We start from the raw sequence: 20,083 nt of genomic DNA, 5'->3' as shown, positions 1-20,083 counted from the left end.
CTTTCCCTCCTTCACCCTCAGTTTCCCTTTCCCTGTTTCCTTTCCACCAATCTCGCAGGACTGCGCACATCGCGCTCGCGAGGAGGGGTCTCGCCTCGCGCACTCGTAGGCCCGAGAAACGCGGCAGAGGCCGCGGTGATACGGAAGATGGATTAATGTTGAAGGAGGAGGAGGAGATGCGGGTTTCTTCTATTGACTTGGGAGGCGAAGGAGGAGGAGAAAATATAGTGTATTCGACCGATCCTCCGCCGGCGCTTCCCGGATTGGAGCGGGATTTCTGGGAGGGGCCTCAGTGGGATGCACTAGGGTTCTTCGTGCAGTATTTGTGGGCTTTTGGTATCGTCTTTGGGGTAACTCTTCCTAACCTGTATGATTTTTTTTTCTTATCGTTGGCATATTATGCAGTTAGGTTATGGATTTCGCAATGGTAATTGCCCCAAATTTGTTAGAGAAGCGGCTGGAATTAGTGATATAGGTTTTGGAACTCATTGGATTCTTCTTTCTTTAAGGTTGTTTAGCTACATGTAGGACGTGGATTCACGAAGCCCATGTTTGGCAGCTTCTTTGATTTACGTTGAATGGGATTTATTGATTCTAGGGCTGTCAAAACAGCTCTTTGTTCGCAATCAGCTCGTGTTCAGCTGTAGTGTGTGTTATATATATATATATATATATATATATATATATATAGTTAAAAGAACTGAGGCTATTATACTAGCCCCCAGCCACTCTCATGTGCCTAACTATTCAAGGACCATTCTTACTATCAATAAACTGACCAGAGTGAGATTCGAACCCATGACTTGAGGGGACTTACGACCTTCAAAAAGGTTGTTCTGCCAAAAGGTCACGGCTGACGACATATATATATATATATATAATTGATGAGTATTATTTTTAACTAATTTAATTGACTACAAGGATATAAAGATCAATAATCTATAAAAAATTATTTATAAAAAGATAGAATAAAAATGAATTAAATTATATTTAAATGAATATTGTAATATAAATAATAAATATTAAATTTTGCCCCCACCCTTAACATCATACGACTGCATGACTAGGGTTGTTAAAACAGTTTGTTATTCGCGAAAAGCTCGTTGCTCGTCCTACCATCTCTTGCACTTGGCTTGAAGATGACACCGGAGTCTTGAGCCCTTCTGCTCTTACCCCGTCTTGTACTAAACTTGAAAATAAAGATGAAATCTCAGGCAGCTAACTTCAGAACACTAAACCCAAAGATTAAAATGTTCCAATTACTCAAATATGCTATTTTTGGTCGAAGTGATACAAGTCTTACTGTTGACATTTTGGCATAAGAATTGAGGTGCTTTATGTCCTCCTTAGTTTGAGTCGTGCTTTGAGGCATTTGTCTTGAACTCTCTTAAACCGTGGCTATTTTGATTGTAATCTAATTCAATATTAGGTGCATGAACTTGATTGGTTTTCAATATCTATTTTCATATTCTGACCATATTAATGTCATCACGCGTTTGATTTTAATTGATTTTACAAAGTGGTCTGAATCTTATTTCCTTAATTGATTTTACAAAGTGGTCTGAATCTTATTTCTTTAACCATCAGTTATGTCATCATGATGTTAAGCCCTAAGTCATTAGCAAAACTTAAAGCTTTAATATCAAAGTGCTTTTGAATGCTTAAGAATTTATGGTTTCTAATTCAATTGAGGTGATGTTGTGAATGTAGATCACTTAAAAGAAAGAAGGAATCACAATCCAATGGCCATTAATTATACACAATTTTGATTTCTTAAGCGGTAAACTTGAGGACACATGAAGGCTAAACCAAATGATAACGCAACGAACATTTTATTCGAAAAAATCAACGGACCTTTGAATCACAGAAACTGACAAGATTGAGTTTAATTGACGCAATTGAGAATCCAATCGTACTAAATTTGACCAAATCATGCTCGTGTAAAATAATAACAAAGCATTTGGAAGAAATTTATAAAAGGAAAAAAATTTCCAATGTGAAGAAAGTTCAGGTTTTATCAATGTATGTGATAACATTCCTTCAAGGTTGCTTGTCTTTGCCCCTGCACGTCAATTCAAGGAATTCCATGTCTAGCATGCACACAAGATTGAATCTGAAAATTTAAAATTTAACTGAATAAGAGCTAATCAATTTACATGCCTTGAGTAATTAGTATAGATTTATGAGTCACAAGTGAATTGGTATGGGTAGCAAAATATCAGCCTAGTCTGATTCAAAGTAATCCTAAATTTAGTTCTAAACTCTTGAAGTATCAAATCACCCAAAAACTCAGAACCTTTAACAGACTTATAAGACATATTAATCCATAGTTATGCCATATCATATAAATTGAACAACAATTGCCTAATGTTTCTCTTATTAAGGTTTGTGGCTGTAACTAAATTTTTCTCAATTTCAGAATGATTGTTATTATTAACTCTATTTAATTATGATCATATGTATTTAATTCTGAAATTCATATTTTATGTGATCATGTCTGTATATTACTATCCGAATTGCGTGTCATCTTATGATTCATTTTTTTGTTCTTCACTATTGTTCATGTACTTTGTTGAAGCAAATGAGCAAATAGCTTAACTTTGCACTCGGTCAAACTTAATTTATCAATTTGGATTCTGTTTGATTCTTATCTAATTGGGTTAGTTGTGGTTCTAAATGATGGAATCAAACTTCAGTTTGTTTGGGTGCTAATTTCATCTTGAACTAATGCGAATAAAATGTCTCTGTTGTTTGGGTTAGTTGTGGTCCTAATGCGAATAAAATGTCTCTGATTCTTATCTAATTGGGTTAGTTGTGGTCCTAATGCGAATAAAATGTCTCTGTTGTTTGGGTGTGTGTTTAAGGTGAATGGAAAAGAATTTTCAACTTAGTTTAAACGGACTTGGGGTCTGTTTCCGATAACTTTTTGCTTATGTTGGATTTACTATAGTTTAGTTTGGAGAACTACTTAATAGATTTCTTTTTTGGTCACGTTTATAAACTTTTTGTTAGTTTTTAATGTATTTCTTTATTATTTTTTTCAATTTTAAGCCTTTTTGTAGGAAAATTTATCATGAGTGTGATAACATCTTGTCTCTATTGATTTGATTTCCTAATGTCGGGTAGGGTGTGCGACATGTTTCAAATTGGGTTCAGTTCTAGATGAAATTAACACCCAAACAAAACGATGTTTGATTTCATCATTTGGAAACCATAACCCAAATAAGATATGAATCGAACCGGATCCAAATTTTGATAAAATATTTTTTATTTATTTAGAGGTTGTGATGAGGAGAGCAACCTCTTAGAAAACTACTGTGGTAATTATAAATATGCATCTTTTTATTAAAAGACAGACAACAAATTTCTTGCAATCTTTATTTTTTAACACATGGTTGTAGAAAATAGCTTCCCACCACAAAAATAAAAGTATTCTCTAACAACCCCGGGATAAATATCTTAACTAGCTTTATAGAATCATTATTATGTCTAATTTGGTCTTTATAATTGATATCAATATCATACATCTACCCAACATTTTTAGCCTGCTGCTTGTTATAACAAACAAGCTCATGTTCCTCTCTTCAGGTCATTGCTTGTGGGATTGCAGTTACAACCTATAATGAAGGAGCTACAGATTTTAAGCAAACCACTGTCTATAAGGAGTCGATCCAATCTCGAGAGTTACTCGAACAACCAGATGGATCCAACGGCGATGTCTTTGAGGGAAATCCGACAGAGGCTGCGCCAAGTTTGGAGTAAGTTGTACGGTGGTCACATTGTTGATGTATCAGAGTTGCTCCCCTTTTCCTTACTAGACAGTTTATTGTATATCATTTGACAGTTTTTGCTTCTATTTAGTTTGAATGAGATTTTGAGCTTATCTGGTCTGTACATTGACTTGTATAGTGTTGAATTATATAATATAGGTGATTGTACCCGCACGCACGCACACAAAGATTTTAAACCAATAAAGTTTGGTATTTGAGAAATGAAAAAAATATATATGTTCCACCGTCTACCGCACGCACGCACGCACGCACTCCCATCCGCCCCTCTACCACACGCACACACGCACACACATATTTTAGGCCAATAAATTTTTGTATTTGAGAAATGAAAAAAAAAGTTGAATTAGTTTAAATCGTTCTATTATTGATTTGACAAAGTACATCACCATTTATTTATAATATATTTTAAAATATAGTAATTGTATTTTTTAATATTTTTAATTAAAACTATTTGAAAAGAACAAAATAAATTATCATCATTATCGCAGCATTTTACTTAAACATGCAATGTAAATGTTTTCAGTTTTGAGCATTAGTATTTTAGACTAATACAAAATTGTTTAATTGGTTATTGTAGCTTTGATATTAACAAACAATAACATCAAGCTTTTTATCCGACTGATTAGGGTCAGCTGAATGAATGTTTTTTTCTAGATTGTGTCGTGTTGAGTGTCACATTTTTATTTAATTGTAATAAGTTAAGATTATTTTTTATACAAAATGTCCAAGTCTTTTTAGGTCTATCTTTACCTTTTCATAAGTCAAATTTAAACATATAATCTCTTAACAAGTTCATTAAATGGTTGATGTTTAATGTGATCAAACCATTTAAAATGACTCTTTAATTTTGTTTATCATTGGAGCTACTACAATCGTTTAACATTTTGTTTTTAAATGTAAAGCAACTCATTCATTTGAGCATTATCATCTCAACAACACTTAATTTTATGCTCATCTTTTACAGGCCAACATTTTGCACCCTAAAGCATGGAAGGTCTCATTAACATCTTATACATTTTTCCTTCAAGTCTAAGCAATACTTTCTATGAAACAATAAGCCTGATTTATTACTCAACTTCAACCATTCAACTTGAATTCTGCTGGCAACATCTTAATTTATATCACTATTAGTTTGAACAATAGGGCCAAGATATCTAAATGTTCACTCTTTTAAATGATTTGATCATCAATTGTTGCAATCCTGCTATTGGATCTACTAATAAATCAACTTTTTTTCCTGAACTCTCTCTAATCTTATCCACAATGAGGAAAAGCATACAACAAGGAACATCCTCCTGTAAATGTTCATTAGGAACATCTATAACTAAAGCAAAAAATATATATGAGATTAAATCCGTTTCTTGATGTAATTCAACTAAAATATAAAAATACTTGGTCTATCATCATTGTGTTCAAATAAAAGTAACAGCTTTAGTATACATATCTTTAATAACTTTAATATAAGTAATGACAATATATTTCTTTTCCAGAGCTCTCCGAAGCACTTCTTTTGAATTAATATCATAAGTTTTTTTCTAAATCAACAATAATTCTATGTACATCTTTCTTATTCTCTATATTTCTCCATCAAATCTCTTAATAAATATATAGTTTTGAAATTTAAAAAATAAAAAGTAAAGAAATAAATTTATAGCAAAGAACTATGTTTATAGCAAAGAACTATGTCTAGAGAACTATGTCTAGAAAAAAAAAAAATAGAGAGGCAACTTTGGCCTGCCTTTGGGTTTTCATTTTCCATAGTTATCATTGCTAAAGCTTTCTGTTATTTGATGGAGTAGATCATTGATCCTTTTCTTTAGTGAATTCTCCAAGTCTTTTTAATTTTTTTTTATATAGCACGCAGAACTATTAAAATTGCGTATCTCACACCTAAACTTCAATATTTATACCGTCTAATACCCTGTTAAACTGCATTAGATGATCTTGTCGTCGGAAACGCATGCGCCCAACTTGGTCGCGACTAAAATCTTCCTTTATTGAGCTGGTGGGGATCCTCTTGGCCGCGGATGCGATGTTTTTTGGGTGTAATGGACCCTAACATCAATCTTAGTAGTTATGAGTTTTATGTATGTGAATCCTCGCATCATATAACATCAATATATGCTACTTTTAGAAATACCAAGTGGGTTTATATTCATCAATACACTTAAAATAGTGCATGCCGAATTGAATTCAACGTCTGCCATATTTCAGTTTACTTTCTATGTATTTACATAACCATGCAAGTCCAATTCAACTTTTGCCATTTGGACAACTTTGGCTCTCTTTCGGTTTACTTTCTCTGTATTTACGTACCATGCAAGTACCATGCATTTACATATCCAGTACAAAAATTTTACTTTTTACATTTATACCACCCAAATAGTTTATTTCTCATCAAAATATAAAAAGTAAAATATACATTTTCATGCATAGATAAGTAGGCCATGTGGCATCTATATGTAAAATTGAATGCATAGGTGTTAGATATGTAAATACATAAGAAATGAGTAATATGTATGTAAATTTTTTTTTTCTTAGATAACTCATTCCACAAGCTGTAGCATTATTATTTTTGGGAAAAAGGAATTTGAATCAAGATATGTGGAGTAAATTTGAAGGGCATTATAATCAATTAAAATTTATATTGAATTCATTTGAAAATAAATTCATTAGTTTTAAGATTTATCATGACCAGAATTTAACCTTAATTTTTTTCTACTTTTTTGCATATTTTTTGTTATGTTAAAATTTATCCAAGGGGTCATATGTAAATACCAAACATTTGGTGTTAGTATGTAAATGAATAAGAATTTGTTAGTTATGGCTCATATAATATAAATGGGAGAGATGCTGGAGCGGAGCGGAGCCCACGAGCGGAGTGGAGCGGTCCAATCGGGGGAGTTTCATTATGTGGGTTGGGGGTGCGGCGGCAATACCCTGCGATTTGATACAAGGGCAATTTAAGTAATTATATATTGTACTATAGGGTTATATATATGTCATGTTTGTAACCCTAGAAGACTCTCTGAGATTCTGAATATTGTTCTCTTTACTCTTTTCTGAAATTGAAAAGGAAGTCGCCTCTCTGCTCCCGATGATGTAGGCATCCTTGCTGAACCTCGTAAATCTCTGTGTGTTCTTCTGGATTTGTGTTTATTCTTGTTTTTCTTCACCATAATTTATCAACAAGTGGTATCATAGCGAGGTTCTACGGCAGAAAAGAAAATTTCGGCGGCACGGGAGCAAAGAAGATTTTAGCCGACGAATTCAACGGCTTGGGCGTTCTATTCGGTGCAGAGGAGTTCGACAAAGAAGAGTTCGCGACAGATTGTACCAAGCAACGGATTTTGGACGAATTGACTTCTCGCTGCAAGAAGAAGCTTTTAGCGAGGGGCAGGGAAGTCGCAATTGCGATCGGTTCGGTGCGGAAGGCTGCTGGGTGGACAGACCAGGAAAGAGGAGAGTTCGACGCTTCCATGGAGCGGGAAAGGAAGGTTCGCGTGAGGCGTGGAAAGGATTGCATGCGATTTCGAGTAGAGGGAATTCCTTTGCGGAGCTTCGGTGCGCGAAAGGAAGGTTCGGCGAGATTGGAAGCCTGATTCGCTAGTTGTTGCTTTCCCTTCCTAGCCTGTGCGGAAGATCAGTTTCTTTTGCTAGAGGCGGGAATCACGCCATTTTGCTTTGTTTGGCTGGAGGCTCCTCCGATTTCCTTTGGAAGGGGACGCGGGAAAAAGAAATTCACCCGGAAAAGGAAAGTCCGCAGAAAATGAAATTTAGCGCAGAGATATTCCATGACTCAGGAAAGGCAAGGAAAGGGAATCTGCTGCTGCACTCGAGAAACGAAAGATTTCTTTTTGGAATGAAAGAGAAAACATAGCTTTTCTGAGAATGAAAACATAGCTTTTCTAGAAGCTAAAAGAAGTTTTTCTGAAAAGCGGAGGCAGAGCTTTTCTTGGAAGTTTAAGAAAAATGATTTCTGGGAAAGTTTAATCAAGAAAAATTTATTTAAAGAAAATCTTTTTTCTTGAAAACTTAATTAAGAGAATTTTAATTAAGAGATTATTTAAAAAAATTTGTGACAGGATCAAAGAGAGTACAATTTCTGGCTCAAACAATTTGAAAATTCAGTAAAGGAATTTGCATATGAGTTCGTTGCAGGATCAATTTCAGATGATAATTTCTGATACAAAGGTCGAGGTGGTAAAGTTCGATAGAACTAGTAACTTCAAATTGTGGCAAACAAGGGTGAAATATTTGTTGGCTCAACAGAGAATCTTGAAAGCTTTGTAGGCAGTAAAATCAAATGTCATGGAGGATGAAGATTAGAAAGAATTGCAACAACGAGCAGCAGCAACCATACGCCTATGCCTGAAAGATGAGATTATGTATCACGTGATGAATCTGAAATCTTAATGGGGAGGTATGAAATAAATTGGAAACTCAGTTTATGTTCAAATCTCTGACGAATAAATTATATTTGAAGCAAAAGTTTTATGGGCTGAAAATGCAAGAAGGTTCTGATCTGACGAATGTGAATGAATTCAATCAAATAATCACGAATTTATCAAGACTTGATGTGAGTATTGAGGATGAAAATCGAGCAATGATTCTGTTGTGTTTTTTGCTTTCTTCATATGAACACCTGATGACTACTCTGACATATGCGAAAGAAACTATCAAAGTTGATGAGATTATTGCGGCATTGTTGGCTCACAACCAGCGAAAGCAGAATGCAGAGGAAAACTCTTATGAAGATAATTTATATGTTAAGGGTAATCAGGATCGAGGAAAGAAGGAGGAGAAGGAGAGCTCTGTAAGGCGAAATTCCAAAGGCAACAAGACGATTCATTGCTACAAGTACAAGGAGCCAAGTCATATGAAGATAGATTGTCCAAAACTTAAGAAACAGACCGGGGAGAAAGGTGATGCAGGGAGAAAGGTGATGCATCATTGCATCATTCAAGTCTGTAAATATGGTGCAGAGTGACAATTCAGATTGCAGTGATGGTGATATGCTTTCAGTTTCATCAACTTAGTTCATGAATACATGAATTCTTGATCCAGGATGCTCTTATCACATATCCCCTAATAGGAATTGGTTTACTTCATACAGGTTATTAATTCTAGCTCAGTTTACTTAGGTGGTGATAGATGCTGTAATATTGTTGGTATCGGGGAAGTCAGAATTAAGATGTATAATGACAGTGTTAGAGCATTATGTGAGGTTAGACATATTCCAGATCTGAAGAATCATTTAATTTCTTTGGGCACTTTACATAGAAATTGTTTTATTCTTAAGACAGATTATGATAGAGAAATCATCTGAATTGTTAAAGGTGCATTGACTATGATGAAAGGAAAGTTAAATGCAGTTAGTATTTATAAATTGTTGGGGAGTACAGTTGTAGGTGGAGTTTACTATGTTGGACCATACGATGAAAATGCAGCAGATATGTTGACCAAACCAGGTACTATCAACAAATTCTTGCATTGCTTGAACTTGTTGAATATTTATAATTGTTAGACAACATGGTGGCCCAACCCACATTTGTGCATAAGAAACGTGCATAAGAAACTAATAAGAAACTACATGATATATTTCTCCTAAGATGCTGAATATTCGCCAAGGTGGAGATTTGTTAGGTATGGCTCATATACCATAAATGAGACTAATGTTGGAGCGAAGCAGAGCCCACGAACAGAGTAGAACGGAAGAATTTGTCCAATCGGGGGAGTTTCATTATGTGGGTTTGGGGTGCAGGGGCGACACCCCACGATTTGATACAAGAGTAATTTAAGTAATTACATATTGTACTATAGGGTTATATATATATCATGTTTGTAACCCTAGGAGACTTTCAGAGATTCTGAATCTTGTATTTTGTACTCTTTTCTAAATATTGAAAATGAAGTCACCGCTCTGCTCCCGAGAACGTGCGCATCTTTGCCGAACCTCGTAAATCTCGGCGTGTTCTTTTGGATTTGTGTTGATTCCTGTTTTTTTTCGCCCTAATTTCTCAAGCATGTAAATTTCCCAAAAAAAAAAAAAAAAAAAGTATACTGTTCAAACAAACAAAGAAACATAAAAAAAAGACATTTTTAAAATATAATCATTGAATCAATCTGAGTTGCATATCATTGGTTTATGTCTGGTTTTATGATTTCTTATCAGGTTCCACCTTTTTTCCGGAAGATGATATATTGGGGACGCTTGGAGAATGATGAGAGGTACAGCCATGATTCATGAATTGGGTTGGCATCAATCTATCATTTTGTTCTGTTTCTTCCATGAAACTGGATTATTATCATTACCAATTTAAGAGTAATTTTAATTGTTTTTATGTAATAAAAAAATGATCCAATTTCTGAAAAGAAAACAAATTCCACCACTGAATGATACAGATAGGCTTCTTCTCCCTTTGTTGCAGTCAGGAGAAACGTTTATATAACCCATCTTCCAAACAATGTAATAAAAATGATTTACATGCACAGCACTCAGAAACTTTCATATACTTACATAACCAACACCTAAATTTTAGTTTTTATAAATAAGCCCCCTCTTATCTATACATTAAAACTGTAATTTTCATATATATGTCATCTTATCTATACGTTAGAAGTTGTATTTCACTTTTATTACAATTAAAACTTAAAATTGGTGGTATGTTTGCTGTGATATGAAAAATTTTGACGGCATAAACATACAAAAAGTGAAGTTTGTATGTTCTGATATGTAATTACATAAGAATTGGGTGGTGTGCATGTACGCACGTCATTTATTGAATATAAAAAAATATTTCGTCGGGAAGTTCACATATCCGAACGGCCAACCACCGGAGGTCACGTCGGCCGCAGATGACGTGTATGGCGATGTGGCCTCTGATGGTTTGCCGTTCGGACATGCGGGATGTCCTTCCAAATGAGCTATTTTTTAAATTTTTTTTCCCCAAAAGTAATTTACTAGAGTTCTCAAAATTAATGCCTTTTTAGACATCTACGACCAACTCATTATTTAAATATTAGAAAGCCTGTCTAGATGAAACGACTATGCTCTTTTAAAAAACTTAAATAAATAATTATATTTTTTTCAATTTTTTTAATTTTTTAAAATAAAAAATTGTGAAATTAATTCCATCATTGAAATCAATATATGGAGAAAAATAATTCACCCAAGCGGTTGAGCACATTAGGTGCAACATTTCAAGGAAGTTGAGCCTACTTCACATTATTTTAATGAAACATGGGCTAGTAGTTGTTGGGGGGTCTAATAACTTAAAGATCTTGGAATTTAATAGGATTGGAGAAGGCATTGAGTGCCTTATGTAGATATGACCTAATCACTCATGCCTTGATTGATCTATTGTTATTTTTTATATCCAAGTTATGTATGCTTCACTCTTTGTGAACCCTCCTATCATATTATATGAATTTTCTCTATTATTATTTAATATTAATTTTAACATTATATTTCAAAAAAATAAAAATTCTTTCATAAATTACACATTAAATATATAAACATTTGAAAAAATATCTAAAAATTAAAAAAAGAAATTAAATATTTTTATGAGATCTTAATAATTTGTCCTTAAGAATTGCCTTCGCCCGGCGAACTACTTTCCCAAACCTCTGTAAATCCAAATCCACATCTTGCTTGTCCATATAAACCCTCTTCGTCTCCGCCCACCCTTTCTTCGTCACAAAATTAGGGTTTACCAGAACCGGATCATCCTTCCCGTACTCCTTCGACAACGAGCTCTCCCCCGCCGTCACATTATAAGCCAGGTACCGTAACCCTAGCCGCCGTGCCGGCTCGCCGTAATATGTCTCGGCGGCCCAGTCCAAGCCGAGGGGGATGATCTGGATGAGAACCGAGCCGGGGCGCATGAATAGGAGGTGGGTGAGGGCGGCGCCGTGAACGGAGAGGAGTGCGTCGGCGGCGGTCAGGGAGCGGTGGATGTCGGAGAGAGGGGTGGAGCGTTTGGGGGAGAGGAGGGTGGTCTGGAAGCCGGAGTGGTGGAGGAGGTGGAGGATTGATTGGAGGTTCAGAAGGCGGCGGGAGTGGTGGCGGACGATGATCGTGAGTTTGAAGCGGGCGGCTGAGAGCGGCGGCTCCGGCGACGGTTTGTGGGCAGTGGGGGCGAGTGCGGCGGTGAGGAGGGATTGGAAGTCGTGGATGCTTTTGCCTGTTAATTATTTATCAATGAAATAATGAGATAATTTGGTAAATATGGAAAATACTGTCATTTACAATTATAACCCCACACAATTCATGTGCAATTACAAGTGTACCAAATGATGTTTTAAATTAATAAATTGTCCTATGAATTTGGAGAACAATTTGCGTACTTAAAACATTTGCAGAGTTACGTACATCAGAGGATATTTGGAGGGTATTGGGTGAATATAGGTAAGTTACAGAGATGTTACAGATGAGGTATAATAGGGATATAACCCTTCAATACCCTCTGAATAACCTCCGATGTACACAGTTTTACAAACGTTCACGTATGTAAATTTTTCTCCTCAATTTGAGGATAATATTATTTTCATTATTTATAGTGGTAATGAGATATGATAAATGTGATCAAAGTAAAGCATCTCTTCCCATCACTATCGTCGTCTAATGCAGATTGGCACGAACCGGCTTTATTGCTAATAAAATAATAATAAAAAATTATGATTAAATTTTGATGGAGAGATAATTTAAAATAATAAATTTTATGATAATTGTAAAAAATATATGAAAGATCAATCGAAAAATAGTATTGCACTTCTTACAAACATATTCATGGGCCTTCAAATTCCTTTTGTCATACAATTTTATTATAATTTTTTGTGCCATTTTTTTTTTATATTTAAAAAAAGTCAATTTCTCTACAGGTATGTTCCAAAAAATTATTGTTTGAAGAAATAGTTATGAAGTTTATAAGAGATTGCAAAATACATTTTACTATCACAATTTTTTGAAAAGACAAACGAACATAATTTTGTCAAACAACACAAAATGTGTTGCACAGTGGGGCATTCAAGGAATAAATAAAGCTAGATTTTATTCTAACTCACCTGGCAACCCAGATGACAACCCCAAATAAGAGAAATTCAGCCTTTTCAAATAGATAAACTCCTTTATGGGGTGCCCCTATTGAAAGAGTTCTAATATATGAGAGAGGAGACACTTTTGTGTCAAATTTCATCATCTCAGCCTTCGAGTAATGACTTTTTTATTTTTATGAATCGCTTGACTTATGCTACAGTGCACGAGCATAAAGAGTAGTGGGAGCCCTATCTCCCGATTCTACCATCTGAACTGAACCAGCCCAAACCCAAGAGGGTCAATCGACTCTCCCATGTTGATTTCGGGTCTCCTATCCATGGGAGAATTCAATCCTAAATATCTAGGGAATATCTACGATCAGGGCGCGTAGGCGCCAATCACTTCTAAAAATAGTCAGGGTGGTGCCTAGGTGTCTCGATAGCAGCGCCTAAGTGCCACAATCCCGAGCTACTGGCAATTATGCGCCCAAGAGATTCACCAAATTTCAATAAACACAATCAATTGCACAAAATTCTCACATCAAATCATTTTTTAAGAAATTATTCCTTTATACATATGTATGAGTACTAATTGTTTCATCCCCATATAATAACTAAGCATTTGTTTGGTCAAGTTTGTTCCGTGGACGCCTCTGGTTTCTCTCTGGCATCCAAAAACTAATCAATTTGAACAAGTCGTCACTTTAAAAATTTAAATAAATATATTTTATTTTCTACTATTGAAAATAAATAAATAAATAAATAAAACATGATAACCAACGTATATAGGATTAATTTTTATTTTAAATCAAATTAAAAGTGATATGTATTAATCATATTACACATGTTCGCACCGATATACATCCAACCTAATGTGATATTATTTTGCTGAGTGGTTAGAAGAATGCGACGTAATATACAATATAGTTTACTTCTAACATTTTTATTTCTTGTCGGATTTTATTAACTTCACATATAAAATATAAAATCTCCCATTAATTGATAATCACTTATCTAATCTAATAAAATAAATTAGACTTTGTCCCTCCTAATCCTAATAAAAAATTAAATATTATTCACCCAATTTCTTGTCACCTAAAGAGATGATTTGAAAAATAGCCTCAATTCAATTCCTATCTCATTTTCATTATATATATATATACAATAAAGTGTCAAAATTATCTCTAATTATTTACATTTGGTCATTCTAGTCATAGAGTTTATAGAAGTATCAAAATAATCCATAAATTCTTTAAATTGGGACTAAAATAATCTTGATGAAGGACTATTAGAACTCAATTGTAAAAGAATTTACAATTATTTCGACACTTCCATAAATATTATGACTAAAATTATCTCATATAAATAATCACAAAAAATATTGACACGCGCACACACACGAGCGCGCACGCAAATACATAATTCTACCAATGTTTGAATTTATAAAAAAAATCATAAATTAAAAAATAATAATAAAAGAATGAAAATCAACTTACCCTCGTGCATGAGATTTGAATCAATAGCAAGATCCCCATGAATCTTCAATCCAACAATCATCTCATCAAAGCAATGAACCCTCCTGTCCCTTCTCAAATCCACAATCTCATATCGACTCATCTTCTCCAAAATCATCTCGTACTTGCTAAACCACCACTCATGATACTCCGAGACCACCAAAACCACCTCGCCGGAGAACCTCGCCGCCGTTATATATAACGGAATCAGCCCATCGTTAAACTCGTGAAAAACGTTCCCCGTATATCCTGCCGTTGAGAAAACTACCGCCGGAGCTTTATGCTTCACGTCACAGATTTTGGCGGCCGCTGGCAGCGATGGCCGGAGAGCGAGCTCGCCGACGGTGTTCATGATCCCCTTTTCCCATTTACGTGTGTAAGGTCTGATCCTTTCCTCTGTTTTGTTGTTCTGTGAAGGGCTGACGAGAAGGATGGATCGGCCGCCGCCGCCAGTACGGATGTCTCCGAGCATGTAGCAGACGTCGGTGCGGAAATGGGAGCGGTCGCAGCAGAGGAGATTGGTGGTGGAGTTGGAGATGGTGGGGCCGAAGTTGATGAAGGAGTGGTGGGGCCGCCGCCGACGGCGGCTCCGGCGGCGGAGGTGAGATTGAGGTTGTGGAATTGGAATGGGTCAGAGAGGTGTTAGAGAAGGTGATGGAAGGAGTTGAGGAAGGGGAGAAAGATGAGAGCTTGAGGTAGGAAGCGGTGGCGAAGCAGAGGAGGACGAGGAGGGTGATGCGGAAATGAGAGAGCTTTTGTTTGGGGTCTGGTTTTTCTCTGAAAGGGGGAGGGGAAGGGGAAGGGGTTGGTTTGGTGGATTGGGGAAGATGATGATGAGGAGCCATTTTGTGGAGATTGTGCGTGATTTGTCATCGATGGTTTCAGAAGAAATTTTGTTATGTTTTATTTGAAAAGCAAATTGAATGGGTGGGCAGATTGTTTTATAAAATATAAGAATTAGTCATGCATCATGATAACATTATTTCAGTCCCTAAATGATTTTACAAAATAAATAAATAAATACAATTGGTATTTATTTATATATTTATCTATTTACTTTGGATAGTTCAATTAGATATGTAAATAATTAGGAATTGAATGGTTTGTATGTAAATTTTTCTTATATAATTCATATTAAAATTTTATTTTGAATTTCTTCAATAGTCATGTTTCGCGACGGCTCGGCTGACCGCTCTACAGGCAAACGCGCTCATGAAAGAAGCCTGAAGAATGGAACACATTAAATTTAGGCAGGGAAAAAATAAATATATTTTGCACGAATTAAATATTTATTTAAATACATATTAAAAGAAGAAGAAAAAACCTTAATTATAATATTTTTATGAACCTTTATATTTATTTAAAAAGGTGCATAACATAAATTAAAATAATTATTCACCATAAACTAAATAAAAGATTTTAATTTTATTTTAACCATAAAAAAAAAATTATAGCCTTTAAATCTAATATCAACAATTGCCACGACTCAGAAGGTCAACTCAAAAAAATAAAAAAAGGAAATTGAGGAGGTCAACGCTGCAGCTTCTTAAATTAAATCCATGGGCTGTTCAATGCCTCATTTGCTTAATCAAACTTTATGGGCATGTGGTCTCTATTTTTAATTTAACATATTAACTAATTAATAATAAGACATTTAGATATAGTATTAATTACTCTTGAAATTATCGAATTATTATTTAATGAGTCGGACCAACTCTATATTGATTAATTGTATATATGTAGTTGATGTCATTAGCATAATTGCCCTACAACTCTAAAAGCTCTAATTATATTTAATTAGATTAAGATAATTATATTTTTATAATTGGTTAATTAATTATGAAGGTCATAATTAGATGCTAAATTCCAAAATGGCACGCCTAACCTCTTTTCATTTTTTAAGTAATTAATCTATTGTTTTGCCAAATGGGAATTGTAGAGTTGGAATTAAATTGTCAACAAATTCAAATTGTCATTTTTTTAAGTCAAAATAAGATTTGGAAATTATAAATATATATGTCATCATTTGTAATTTTCTAATCAAATTAATTTTTTTTTCAAAATTCCCTTAAAACTCATCTTGTGATTTGAATTCAAACTGATTTTTGTTTTTTTTTTCTAATTGAAAGTTTTGATCTTTATTTTTATCTTAAATGTCTCTTGACTAAATAAAAATCTATAAATAATCCCTTATTGTTTTACTGTGTGGGAGGAAATTAGAAGAACAAGTTGATAACTAAAGCATAACTCGTGAAAAGAAGTGACATGAATGACCTGCAATTGTTGTTGACCCCCACTAGTATTGTTGCAATCAATTACAACTATTTTAGTAAAAAACAATGCCTTCGATAGTCAGCTATGGCTATTATAACCACCAACCACGAATGTAGTTTTTCATTTTTCCTGAGATTTCTCATGAAAAAAAAATATTATTGTTTCTTACATTCATATGCTGAAAAAATATATTGAGCCAATACTTAATTTTTCTATATTGTTGAGAATTTTCTAGTACATAATAGTTTTATTTTTAAAATTAATAATAGTGATTTTCTTATGTTATGTGAAATATTTGAATGTTATGCTTATTAATATGAAAGTTTAGACATTAAATTTGTAGATATATAAGAATTGTGTAGAATTTATGTATATTGTTGAATTTTTTTAGGATGTAGGGTTTCATATCGTTTGTTAGTATAATTAATTTTGTGAAGATCTTACGTTATGAAACAAAAATAAAGGAAAGAGAGAACTATATATATAGATGTATCGAATAAGTAACTGAGATTCTAGACTTCTATGTGTGTGTGAAATATATTCTCAGAGAGAGAGAGAGAGAGAGAGAGAGAGAGAGACTCTTCTTCTTTCCCTTGATTTCCCTTTTATATTGAAAGGAGAAAAAATAAAAATTTATTCCATACAAGAAGGTACCCACCCATTAGAAAATAATGAGAAAATCTGTAATGTGAGTGTCAAACAGTGTTGGTACGACACTCGTCTCTTTCAACTTATGCCGAGATATTAGTGTCAGGTGACGTCCTTAAACAATAATTGACAACTATCCTAAACAGTCATGATGACATATTTTGTAATTAAAAAAGAATTGAGATGCATCATTGCAAGTCATGATGAATGCCTACACCTACAATGGTTGTCCCCTGTTAGCCTCTTTTATGGTAGATGGGCCTAGTTCAACTATTTTGACTAAGGGGCTCAGTTCAATCACTTTGACGGGTTGGTTCAGTATGCTCATATTTATGTGTAGTTATGTAAATCTCTCCTAACTAAATCAAAAATTATAAATAAACCCTTCTTTTTTATTGCGTGGGAGGAAAATAGAAGAATAAGATGTTAACTAACTCATGAAAATAAGGGAACTGACAACTTTCGATTATTGCCAACCACCACAAGTAATTGTTGCAATCAATCACTATTATTGTAGTAAAAATTTATGGCTTTGATAGTCAGCTATGACTATTATAACCACCAACTACGACTGTTGTAGCTACTAATCATAGTTGCTGCAGCACAATTATAATTGTTGTAATCAAAATATTATATAATAATGATTATCAATTCTTATACTATCGTTCCCTAATTCATGAGAAGAATTGACTTCTATATTTTCAATCTTTTAGTGACTTCTTTTGACTAAGTTTATTCCCTATGAGTTTTTCATTTTTTTTTGGATTTCATGAAAAAAAATTTATTGTCTCTTGCATTCATATGTTGAAAAATCAAGGAGTTAAGGCTTAATATTTATCTGTTGTTGAGAATTTTTGAATACCCAATGATTTTATTTTTAAAATTAATAATGGTGATTTTCTTAGGTTATATCAAAGAATTGAATGTTATGCATATAAATATGAAAAATTATATATTATATTTCAGATTCGTGTGTGTGTGTGTGTGTGTGTCATAGAGAGAGATAGAGAGGCCCATCTCCTCTCCCTTGATTTCCTTGAAGGGAGAAAAAAAAATTCCATCACACACACACAGAGAGAGAGAGAGAGAGAGAGAGGTTCTTCTCATTTCCCTTGATTTTCCGAAAAAGTAAAAAAGATATTCCGTACAAGGTGGTACCTATCCATTGGATTATAATGAGAAAATCTGTAATGTGAGCGTCAGACAATGTTTGTACTGCACCCATCTCTTTCAACTTGATTAGAAGGCCGAGATATCACTGTTGGGTGACGTTTTTAAACGATAATTGACAACTATCTTTAACAATCATGATGACTGATTTTGTTATTAAAAAAAAATTGAGATGTATCCTTGCAAGTCATGTTGAATGCCAACACTGGTTGTCCCCTGCTAGTAGGCTACTTCACCTTTTTATAAATGATGAATTTAGTCATGGCATGTAGGCTTAGTTCAACTATTTTTACTGATGTGCTCAGTTCACGACTTCAACAGATTGGTTTGGTTAAATGAGCAAATATTTTCTCACAACGGTTAAGAAAAATCTTAATACTATTTTTTATTATTTAAAATAATAATAATAATAATAGAAACACTAGGAAAAATATTAGCTTGTCGGCCTATCTATTCTAGAGAAGAATCTTGTGAAGTCATTATGCAGAAAACTTGGGAGAGAATGTAGGTGTGGGTGAGAGCTGAAAGCGAAGGGAAGACGTATAAATTTAATTGTATCAAAAATATTTATTTTAATTTTATTAGAGATAATGTTTTGTTTAAATTGTGCTGCAGCACGGCATAAACATTTTTTTGCATGAGGGTGTAAACAAGGCAAGCTCAGGCTCGACTCATGTTCGCCTAATTAAGAAAATATTATTGTTCTTCTTCGGCTCGTTTATATATCGAGCGTGAAAAATTATTTGTGTTTGACTTATTTGCTTAGCGAGTCAAACACGAGCTGCTCACAAACAAAGCTATTTTGAAAGCTCTAGATATGCATAGGTAGGGAATGCTAAAAAAAAATGTATATACTCTGCTGCAGTTCATTCTAAATAAATAATGTAAATAAATGAAAAAAAATGGAGTTTTTTACGTTCCATCCACTCAAAATTTTAAATTTAATAGATTGGCCAATCAAATCTAAAAATTTATATTTAAACTACCCAAAAATCACCCGAAAACTTTAAATGTAAGAGATTGACCACTCAAAAAGAAATATAAATTTTAAGTGGTTAAAATATAAAATATTAAGTTTAGGTCATCAAAAAATTACATTTAAAATTTTGAGTAATTGTTATGTAAGTCTGTAAAAAAAATTACATTGATTGATCCAATAAGTCTTAAGAATTTATATATCTAAAAAGTAAAATTTATTATCTATATCTATAATATTTTAGTATTAAAATTTGTTAGGAATGACTCGTATAGTAGATAAGGGACAGATGCTAGAGCGGAACAGAGCGAGCCAGCGGAGTTGAAGCATCTGTCCAATCAGGGAAGTTACGTTATGTGGGATGGAGGTGCGGGGGCGAGGTACGGTACAAGGGTAATTTTGTAATTACATATTGTACTCAAGGTTTACTCTATTACTATAAATAGACTTGTTTGTAACCATAAGTCGATATTCAATATTCTCTACTCTTTTCTGAAATTGAAAGAAAGTCGCCGCTCTGCTCCTGAGGACGTAAGCATCTTTGCGAAACTTGTTAAATCTCTTTGTGTTCTTTTGGATTTGTGTCGATTTTTTATTTTTCTTCGCCCTAATTTCTCATCAAAAATTTATAAATGAAAAAAATAAATAAATAAATAAATATATATATATATATA

General features: G+C 33.9%; 2 protein-coding genes across 2 annotated transcripts; one reads left to right on the top strand and one right to left on the bottom strand.

Annotated features, from left to right (window-relative positions):
• Positions 1-6: 6 nt before the first annotated feature.
• On the top strand, positions 7-10,006 carry LOC110028372. The gene is made up of 3 exons (XM_020730203.1): positions 7-350; positions 3,589-3,758; positions 9,967-10,006. Exons 1-3 carry the CDS (start codon positions 156-158, stop codon positions 9,989-9,991), a joined length of 390 nt encoding a protein of 129 aa, XP_020585862.1. The 5' UTR covers positions 7-155; the 3' UTR covers positions 9,992-10,006.
• A 1,339-nt stretch (positions 10,007-11,345) lies between these two features.
• LOC110028398 (protein O-linked-mannose beta-1,4-N-acetylglucosaminyltransferase 2-like) lies at positions 11,346-18,429 on the bottom strand. The gene is made up of 3 exons (XM_020730231.1): positions 18,422-18,429; positions 14,324-14,928; positions 11,346-11,977 (listed from the first exon to the last, which is right to left on the bottom strand). Exons 1-3 carry the CDS (start codon positions 18,427-18,429, stop codon positions 11,346-11,348), a joined length of 1,245 nt encoding a protein of 414 aa, XP_020585890.1.
• Positions 18,430-20,083: the final 1,654 nt, after the last annotated feature.

This window comes from Phalaenopsis equestris, unplaced genomic scaffold, assembly GCF_001263595.1.
Source record: "Phalaenopsis equestris unplaced genomic scaffold, ASM126359v1 Scaffold000511, whole genome shotgun sequence".
NCBI lineage: Eukaryota > Viridiplantae > Streptophyta > Magnoliopsida > Asparagales > Orchidaceae > Phalaenopsis > Phalaenopsis equestris.
Note: the sequence above shows the minus strand (reverse complement) of the source record. Positions and strands in the feature narration are given on the sequence as shown.